Genomic DNA, 10,583 nt, shown 5'->3' on the forward strand with positions numbered 1-10,583 from the left:
AGCCTTCCTCTCAGTCCCATCAGCCGGCAGAAGCCCCAGCCCCACGCCCCCACCCAACACACCACGCAACATCGCCCTAGCGCCTCAGTGAGCGTCACCGTGCGGGCTTCGCCGCCTGCCATTGGCCCATCACGGCATAGCGCCATCTCGGCCTACCACGCGGCACGCTCCCTCATTGGTCAACGGCGGCAGCGGTGGGCGGGATCTCCTCTTGGAGCCACACCCCCTGGTCCCTGCCTAGGCGGTGTGAGGTGTGTGGAGGGGGCAGGGTGGCCCGGCAGCTGAGGCAAGAGGGGTTACGCTGCGAGCCCAGAGCGCGCGGCGGTTACTCTGGTTACTTGGTTACTGCTGAAGCGCCGCCAGGGAGGACGCAGCCGCCCGCGAGATGCTGTGAGGAGGCCGCCCTCTGAAGGAAAATCTTCAGACACCTCCGGTTCCCAGCGGGCTGCAGCGTTGTGGACTGGAAGGTTCGGGGCTGGGGAGTCGGGAGCCACTGCTGTGGGGAAAGACGCGGGAGAGTGGCCGGGCTTGCCGAGGCGGAATCTTGACTCCGAGGCCATCTTTTGTTTGAGAGGGAAGCCCCGTGGGGCATCTCTGTGGAGTGAGCGAGGCTGATTCTCTGTAGATATTTCCTTCCTCTGGTGACGGACCGCACGCCGAGCTACCACCAACTTAGGAAGCCCCCCGGAAAAGGGAAGCATGGGTCCCCGGAAGGTTGCGAGAGTCTGACCAGCGGGATTGTCACCTGGGGTCTTTCTCCACTGACTCTGTAGATGACCCTGATCCCCTTGTCGTCCGCGCTGACCCTCCACACCCCCTGTGCTCCCATAGTTTAGGGGAGCCTCGAATGACCAACGCCCCCTCCCCGGGAAACTGAGATTCTCCCCAGTGACCGGTGCCGCCCCAGCCGCCTGCAGCCATGTGGACCTTCCTGGGCATCGCCACCTTCACCTACGTCTATAAGAAGTGCGGGGACTTGGTCACCCTGGCCAACAAGGAGTTGTTGCTGGGTGGGCTGCTCTTCCTGTCCCTGGGCCTGCTGCTCTCCTACCGCTGTCGCCAGCGCCCCCAGGGTCCCCTCGGGCGGAAGCAGAGCCAGCCCCACTTCTCCCTCGCTGCAGTGCTGGCCGCCCTGCCTTTCGTCGGCGTCTTCTGGGCCAATTCCCCCCCTGCATCCGAAACGAAAGAGCAGCTCGAGGCCGGAAGGGTAGGTTGGAGCCCTGGGGGCCAGATGGATGGATTTCTTCTTTGAAAATGAGTCGATTCTGACTCCTAACGACCTGAAAGGACAGAAGAGAAATGCCCCATAGGGTTTTCAGGGCAGTCACTAGGTGATGTGGTGGGTTAAGCGGTGCCCCAACTGCCAAGGTCGGTGGTTCAAACCCACCTTCCGCTCCGAGGGAGAAAACTGAAGCCACTCCCATAAAGCTCTCTGGTAGCGTAGTGGTTACGAATCTGGCTGCGAACCTTAAGGTCAGCAGTTTGAAACTACCAGCGGTTCCACGGGAGAAAGATGAGGCTTTCTGCTCCCGTAAAGATTTACAGCCTCGGAAACCCTGTACAGGGTCGCTATGAGTCGGAACCGACTCCACAGCACATAGCCACCACCACCACTCCCATAAAGGTGTGCAGTCTGGGAAACCCTCTAATGGGGTCGGGGTCCAAGTGGACTTGATGGAAGTGGGTTAATCTTTGGGGAAGACGACTGCCAGCTCGCCCGCCGCTGTAGACCGGGTGGGTTGGGTTCCTACGGCCCAAGTTTGGTTAGCAGCAGCCACATGCTTTAACCGCTGTGTCACCAGGGCCCATAAATTCGTGTTCCCCCCCTTCAACTCTACTTCCTCTTTAAAAGGGCAAAAAGTGTGAGTTTAGATACTCCAGTGTAGGTACATTCTCATTTACTTGGAAGCTCTTGGCGCTTCCTCGGGAGTGGCTGGAAAAATGTGTTTCTTGTAGAACTGGTTGAGTGTCAGATGAAGGTGGAAAATGGATTTGATTGTGGAAGGTGAAATCAAACTTTAGGATTCCATTTTGAAGGAAGACAGAATTACTTTCTGATGAAGGAAAAAAAACAAAAACCAACCAAAGCTTTTTGCCTTTAAATCCTTGGGGAAGGATTGTGTTTGTACCTGAGAAGAAGGCCAGGTCCATTGCTGAGGTGACACTGGCTGGGGAAAGGACACACTGAAAAGCAGACAGGGTCAAAGGGCTCACCATTTGAGAGCTGAGGGCGAAAAGTCCCATGGTGCAGTGATGTTCCTAAGTCAGAGGCCAAGTCTGCACATACCTGGGGTGAGGTTAGGATCTCCGTGTGGACCAGAAGAGGTCCCTTCCTTCCAGAAGGAAGGAAATGGGGGGTGGGGGTGGGGTGACCCAAGGCCCTATCAGTTAGGGTCTGTCTGCTATGGGAGTTAGGGATGTTTTACCAAAAGCTATGGAGGCTTTCATACCTGGGAGTCGCAAAAATTGATTTTTGTGTTTTGAAGAGAACATTCTAGTTGCTGTATGGAGAATGCATTATAGGCAGCCAGGGAGATCAGACATTAGGTCAAGTGAGGGATGTTCGTGACTTGAGCTAAGGGTGAGTGGGCCATGAAGTAATTTATCTTTTTTCTGGATCTACCTTGAGGCCTTGGGCCAACTACTTAATTTATATAAGAATCAGTTACCTCTTCTTAGCTGGGTACCACCCCAATCTTCTATGTAGTTAGGAAATTAAATGATTTCATGTTTGCTGAATGCCTGGTCCATAGCTGAGTAATTAATAGTAGCTGTTAGCATTAGTCTAATCTATATCTGTTGCTAGTCTTTTAAGCACAGAATGTATTTAGTGGTATGGCTTGTGGATTGGCATGGGAGAGGAAGCAGAAGGCATCCTTAATTCTTAGTTTGAGAATTCAGGAATATTGTTGTCTGAGGTCACTTCCCTCAGGGCCACCCAGCTTGGCCAGGTAGCTGGAAAGCCATCAGTGCAATCAATCATGTTGTGCAGAGAAGTTTGGGGGCAGGAAAATAGGAACAGCAGCAGTCCACATTGGGACCACTTTGTGAATGCCCCAGGCTCTCTGCTGATTTCCTAACCAGGGAGTTTTTACACTGTCATCTGTTGGGTGCTTCCTCTACTGACCAGGCTCTGAAAAACGTAATTGCCTCCAGAATTCTCCGTCCAGAATGTGTGTGTGTTTAACAGGGAAAACTTAGGAAGAAAAGTTCATTAGAATTGACTTAAGCTGACAAAATGGACTCATCTTGTACCCAGAACAGTAATTTAAGTCTATTCTGGCCAGACTCTTGGGGAGTACAGACAATTGTTTCCTTTCCTTAGCAAGCAACAAAAAGTTGCTTATTGTTGTTAAGTGTGTGTAGTCCATGGAGTCAGTTCTGACCCTTAGCAACCCTGGGTAGGGTTTCCAAGGATCAGCTGGTGAACTTGAACCTCTGACGTTGTAGTCCAGTGCATTAACCCACAGCACCACACCAGGACTCCAGAAAGTTGCTTAGACAAATGATAAAAAATGGAATGGACAAATCCATCATAGGGGTAAAAGAAGACTGAGCTGATGTTGTTACTGAGTTGATTCTAACTCATTGACTCCTTTTGAAATCACAAGAGAATTAAAGTTCTAAAGGTCTTAGGGTTAATCTTCCTTTATGAGGGAGTTCTTTGATTAAAACCTCATTAAAGAACATCTATTCTTCTTTTAATCATTAAGGTCAAAGAACTCAGGAAGATGGTTCTTTGCAAATCTACAACTGAAATGTTTCCACATTTGTGAATCTATCCACCAAGAACAAATGCCACAAGATTGAATTTTCATTAAGGGGAAGGAACCCAGCAACACAAACAGGCATTGCTGCTCTTGATGGGTATAAATCTCAAATAGGACTTTTGCATCTTCTGGTGAAATTTTAAGTTTTCCTGTCAGCCCAAACTGGTGGGGTTTAATATTTATCCTTGTTTCGAATATAAGGACCAGACTTTTGGAGGCTCAGAAAAGGGGGAAAGAAAGGGTTAAATTAAATGTCTTTTATGTTAAGACATATTTAAATGCTAACAGCTAAAATTGTAAATCCCAGGGCGTAGTATGAGTTATTTTTGTTCTTTTGGAATTTTGTTGATCCTTAATTAATAAATCAATAGCCAGCGTTTAAAAATCTTTTTGTTAAATAAGTGATTTTAGATTAAGGTCAGTTTTCTAAATGAAACGCCAGAAGGAGAAAATGAAGGTGACTAGTGTAACTGTCAAAAAGGTACTGCATAGTTTGCAATATAAAGTCAGCAGAAGTTATAAGTTATTTGCAGCTGGAGGTGCTCAGTACATATTTGAAGAATTGAGTAATAGAAATTTCCTTGTAAGTCTTTGAAGCCCCTTATAGATGGTTCTTATATTTGGCTTGGTGTGGATTTCAAGTGTTTTGTGTGACAATATTTTCTGAATTCCAGGTGAAAAGAAAATACTTCTTTAGTTTTATTGAGATAGTGTGCATTTTTTGATTGAGCCAATATTCTGATACCTGATTTGGATATATTAACTGGATTTAAAAATGATAAAAGTTAATTTGTTGGGTAATATTTAAGTTTTAGCTTTTTTTCAAGATGCAAAAGTCCATTGTGTCTATATAGTAGTAATAATAAATGTGGAAAGTAACTTACTTATTATTATTTTAAAAACAGCATAAAAAAGGAGTAAATATTTCAGAAACAAACTTACTAGGAGCAACAGTAACATCTCCGACTGATCCAGAAATTATCATCGTGGGATCTGGTGTACTTGGCTCTGCTTTAGCCTCAGTGCTTTCCAGAGATGGAAGAAAAGTGACAGTAATTGAGAGAGATTTAAAAGAGCCTGACAGAATAGTCGGAGAATTTCTGCAGCCAGGTGGCTATCATGTCCTTAAAGACCTTGGTCTTGAAGGTAGGTTTGTGTTGATTTTAAAGGAGTTATTTGGTATAAGGAAACACTAGACTGTCCTGTTGTTTGTTAAATGCTGTCAAGTTGTTCAGATTCATAGCATCCCCGTGTAGAATTTCTGAGGAGCTGCTGGTAGGTTTGAACTGTGGACCTTGTGGTTCGCAGTCTAGTGCTGATCCGACAGGGCCACACCAGGAGTCCAGACTGTCTTAGGACTAAATAGAAAGTATTCCATTTTGTTTTCATTTACAAAGAGTTACTCTGTTCTACCAACATCAGTTACCAGTGAATTTTCCAGTTTACAAAATTACCAATGGATTTTCATGAAAATAAAAGCAAAAGCAAAAAAAAAAAAAAAAGAAAAAAGCATTTAGTCATATAAGAAGAAATGAAGTAGACTTAATGAAATCGAAAGAAGTACTTAAAACTGTACCGGTCAGAATAAAGGCCCTAGAAAGCGCCCAGAGTGAGGGCATGCTCCTCTACCAACGGTTCTAATCTAGAACTTTCATGTAGCCATCATTTCCCCATCCTACCAATGTTGTTTAAGCAGGAGCTGTGCATTTGGTAAATGTTTATCACTGCCTATTTTGTGTGAGGTGCTGTACTTGGTGCTGAGGGTAAAATGGGGAACAAGACAGAAACTCTTCTCTCGAGAGCAGGCTAGAAAACATACCCAAGCTGTGAGGTTAGAAGGAACTTGCTGGTGGTATATTATAGGCAGTATGGTGTGGTAGATATGGGTGTTGATTGTAGAGACAGAGTGCCTGAGTTTTAATACCAGCTCTGGCACCTAAAACATTGTGATATCGGGCAAGTTACTTAACCTCCTATGAATCAGTTTCCTCATCTGTACAATGTAGACATGAAGATTCTCCAGCTCAGAGGTTATGAGGATGAAGTGAATTTGTACCCAGAAAATGTTCAGTACAGTGCCCGGTAAACAGTAGGCACTAAATAAATGTTTTCTATTTTATTATTCAAGAAACTGTAAAGGAGATAAAAAAATACAAAGTAGTGGATTATAGGGAAAGCAGAGTGACTTGAGATGAAGGTTGGAGAGGTAAGCAGCAGCCAGATGGTTTTATTTTTAAAGTATATGTGATTCACCCAATTACACAAGTCACAATTTGAAATTCATTTTGTAATTCACATGTGGATCACACCTTGTAATTGGTAGAATGCTACTTAACAACAACAACAAATAAATGTGGACACAATGTTGAGAATAGACTGAAGATTGTACCAGTGGGGTAACTACATCTGATCTACAATGTGTAGCAAGAGTTTCCTTGTTAATTCCAGATGACAGGTGATTGTGGTTTGAAGGAGCCTGGTAGCAGCGGATATAAGCAAAGTGGACAGAGTCCTAAAATGAAGAGGCAGAATGGCCTGATTTACTAAGGATTAGATGTGAGACAGGAAAAAGACGGCAGTATCAAAGATGATTCCTTGATCTTTGGCTTGGGTAACTGGTAGATGGTGGCACTATTTGCTGATAAGATTTGGGGAAAGAGGTGTGGGAGGAAATTTTGAAGAAACTGTTGAGATGTCCAAGTGGAACTATCAAGTTGAATATCTGAATCTAGAACTTAGAGGAGTAGTTTTGGTTGGCTGGAGTTAAAAATTTGGATGTCAGTGTATTTGTAGTATTTAAAAGCCATGACAATGATTGAGGTCAACTAAGGAGAGACTGTAAGGAGAATGAAATAAGTCCTGGTAAATTTTGATATTCACAGATTGGGTAGAAGAAGAAAAGCCTGTAGAAGGCTCAGAAGGAACTGGCTGAATGGTAGAAGTAAGCCATTGTTTGGGGTGACTTAATCCAAGAGAAGAGAGTGTTGTAATAGGGGAAAATAGATGTGAGTCCAGAAAGGAAAGAGCAACTGTGCCATGGATTTGCTAATGAATGGGCAGGTAAGATGAGTATAGAAAGGTAACCATGAGATTTGGCAATGTGAAGGTGATTGGTGACCTTGATAAGGTGTTTCCGTGGAGTTGGGGTAAAACCTAGAGAGAGGTAAGTGGGAGATAGAAGATTTTGAGACAAGAGAAAAACTCTTTGAATTTGTTTTTGATAGAAACTGTAAGTAGGGCAGGAAGGAGGTAGGGATGCCAGGACAGAACAGGCATATTTGTTACTAGAGCTCAAATGTATGGTGATGAGGATGAAACAGTACAGAGGAGACCCTGAGGATGCCAGCCAGGGAGGGCGCGACCAAAGGTGTGTCATTCATTTGACACAAATTTTTTTAGCATTGAACAAATAAAATGGTAGGTACTGTTCTGGATGCTGAGGCTAGAATAGTGAACACAACAGGCAAAAATTCCAGCCCTTACAGAGCATATATTCTAGTGTGTGTGTGTGTGTGTGTGATTGCTCTTGTTGTTGTTAAGTGCCATTCAGTCGGTTCTGACATATACTGACCCTGTAAGGAGCTCTGGTAGCGTAATGGTTACAAATTAGGCTCCTAATCTCACAGTCAACAGTTTGAAACTACCTATTGTTTTGCGGGAGAAAGATGAAACTTTCTCCGTCTTTCTGCGCCTGTAAAGGTTTACAGCCTCGGAAACCCTGTGCAGGGTTGCTATGAGTCGGGAAGGACTCCACAGTACTTAACAACAACAACGGGATTCCTAAGGAGCAGCTGGTGACTTTGAACTGCCAACCTTGTGGTTCCAGTGCTTACCCTACAGCACCACACCAGGGTGGGTGGGGATGGTAGTGGTTGGTGATTAAATGTTGTAGCGTTGGTTCTGACTCATAGCAACCCTGCATTAGGGTTTCCGAGGCAATAAATCTTTACAGGAGCAGAAAGTCTCACCTTTCTCCTGAGTAATGGCGGTAGTTTCGCACAAATAACCACAAGACTACCAGAGCTCCGTAGGGAGGGGAGAAAGGATGCTAAATAAACAGGTGTAGAAAATGCAATCGGGAGTTGGATGTAATTTTAAATGGAGTGGTTGGGGACGGCCTCATTGAGAAAACAATGTTTGAGTGAAAAAGTAAAAAGGTGAGGGAGCAAGTGAAGGAGTTCTGAGGGTTATTGATTGGTAATTGACGAGGGTGCTTCCCATGGAAAAGTCCTGTGGGAGGGGTGGGGCTGCTTTGTTGAAGAATGAGGCAGAAGAGAGGTAGAGACTGGGGTGGCTGAATGAGAAGGGAGTTAAGAGACGTCAAATCAGCTAAAGGAGAACCGAATTGTGTAGGGCTTTGTTTGTGGTATGTCATCAAAAAATCTCCCATCGCTCCAAAGGGAAGCCATTGAACAATTTAGGAAAGGAGTTATAAAAGTTACTTAGACTTTAAACTATGATCCAAAGCATTGTTAGTATGTTGTTGTTGTTGTTGTTAAGTGCCGTCGAGTCGGTTCCGACCCATAGCGACCCTGTACAGGGTTTCCGAGGGTGTAAATCTTTACGGGAGTAGAAAGCCTCATCTTTCTCCCGCGGAGCGGCTGGTAGTTTCGAACTGCTGACCTTAAGGTTCGCAGCCCGATTCGTAACCACTACGCTATATGGAAAAGAAAATAGTAGATAAGATGGCAAAGGCTTTAGGAGCGTGGAACATGGTGATGGCAGGAGAGGTGTGGGAAGTGGTCACATTATGGAAGAACCAGTAGGACTTGCTGATGGAACAAGTGTTTGTTGTTGTTAAGTGCCTTCCACAGGGTTCTGACTCTTAGGGACCCTGTATAAGGTTTCTGAGGAGTAGCTGGTGGGTTTGAACTGTCAACTTATAGTTCAAACTGACCTTGTAGTCCAGTGCTTATCCTATAGTGCCACACCATGACTATGAGAAAATGAGGAGGCATAGTATTTAAATGAGACTTCCCAGGTGGGGTGCTGTAGGAAACGTGAGCCCTTATCCTACATGTTGGACTGCTAACCCAAGGTCAGCAGTTCAAATTCACCAGCCACCCTGCAGGAGAGGGATGAGGCTTTGTGTTCTCGTGAAGATTGACAGCCTCAGAAACCCTATACAGGGCCGTTCAGAGTCGGAAATGACTCAGCGACACACAACAGGCACAGTAGGGTAAGCTCGGGACTGCTGATGGAAAAGGGTGGTGGTTCAAGCCCATCAGCTGTTCCTCCTACAGGGTTGCTTTGAGTCAGAACCAACTTGACAGAACTTAACAACAACAGTTCTGGTGTAGCTCTAGGATTAGGTCAGGAGTTCAAACCTACTAGTTGCTCCTCGGAAACCTTACACAGGGTCACTGTTGAGTTGGAACAGACTCTACAGCACTTACCAACAACAGTAGACAAAATTAAGAAGAGATCCCAAACTGAACCCTGGGGTACGCGCATGGATAGATCAAGAAGGTAAGTGGGAGCCACAACAGGCTGAGAAGGAACAGGGGAGAAGAGGAAGTGTGAGTGCTTGCAGGGTGTGGGAAGTCAAGTGCCAAGTTTTCTAGATGAAAGGAGTGATTGTCAGCCATGGCTTCCACTGCTGAGAACTGGAATAAGCTGAACCCCAGATCCAGCAGTGTGGAAGTCAAGTGGAATTGTAGGAATGAAAGCTGGTTTGAATCACATCTCTTTAGAGGAGCTTTGCCTAAAGGAGCAAGAAAAGTGTGGTAACTGGAGGTGGTAGTGGATTTTTGTTTTAAATGAACGTTAGGAAATAACCCTACCCTTCAAGTTTGCAGTGGGAAATCAGGTTTTCTTGTCTTTAGTCTTTACAGATCAATTGTTTTTAAAGAGTTTCTATTCCATTTTTGTTTTTCTATTATTGTGCCGATACTTGTTAAGTGCCCATCAAGTCATTACTATAATGAGTCATACTTTGAAAAACGAAGGACCAAATGTATTACTGTGTCCTTATAGGCAAAGCAGGTTTACTCAGTAGAGGATTGTGACTTATTTCAAATTGCATCGTCTTGCTTGTCTTTCTGAGGTAATGTGGAATTACAGACCTGATCTCATTTCATGTAATGAAACATTTTCAAGTAGTATTACAGATTTGCCATTGTTCTCAGAGCGTTAAGAATTTTGAAATAGTTATATTGTCCAGTTTTCCAAACAGTATTATACTGTGAAGGCAGGAAATAGTTTTATATGCTTTTGTGTCCTTCTTGATGCCTAGTAAAATTTTGGACATATAAACAGAATTGATTGTTTTGAACTGAATTGATTTGCAGATACAGTGGGAGGTTTTGATGCCCAGGTTATAAATGGCTACATAATCCATGATCATGAAAGCAAATCAGAGGTTCAGATTCCCTTTCCTCTGTCAGAAGACAGTCAGGTGCTGAGTGGAAGAGCTTTCCATCATGGAAGATTCATCACGAGTCTCCGGAAAGCAGCCATGGCTGAATCCAAGTAAGACCACAGCTTCAAATGTAGAGCCTTAAATAATTGAACACCTTTAATTTTGGCTTCTATGTAAATAAATGCTATTGTATAAATTTTCATAAGTTTTGAATATGGGCTAGAACATCAGTAATATACTAAAATAAACCATAAGTTAGAAAAAAGTGTTAGATCTTTGTTGCTTTTAAGAATATTATATACAGAATTTTCCTTTGACTAAATTATGTGGAAGAATTTAGAAGATCTAGTTGTTACAGCTAATGAGTATGTCCATGTGTGCTATTTGGAAACTTGGGTTTGTGGTTATGATATCTTCTGTTAAGAGAAAGTTCCTGCCCCATTTTTTTTTTT

The 10,583-nt window shown here is 44.1% G+C and overlaps 1 protein-coding gene across 1 annotated transcript in view; it reads left to right on the forward strand.

Moving 5' to 3' along the window:
* Positions 1-919: 919 nt before the first annotated feature.
* SQLE (squalene epoxidase) overlaps positions 920-10,583 on the forward strand; it is a 35,854-nt gene continuing 26,190 nt past the window's right edge. Inside the window, exons 1-3 of the mRNA XM_006830701.1 lie at positions 920-1,207; positions 4,676-4,916; positions 10,061-10,241. Coding sequence (XP_006830764.1) covers positions 920-1,207; positions 4,676-4,916; positions 10,061-10,241 — 710 coding nt within the window. The remainder of the gene's footprint in view (positions 1,208-4,675; positions 4,917-10,060; positions 10,242-10,583) is intronic.

This window comes from Chrysochloris asiatica, unplaced genomic scaffold, assembly GCF_000296735.1.
Source record: "Chrysochloris asiatica unplaced genomic scaffold, ChrAsi1.0 scaffold00001, whole genome shotgun sequence".
NCBI classification, from domain to species: domain Eukaryota; kingdom Metazoa; phylum Chordata; class Mammalia; order Afrosoricida; family Chrysochloridae; genus Chrysochloris; species Chrysochloris asiatica.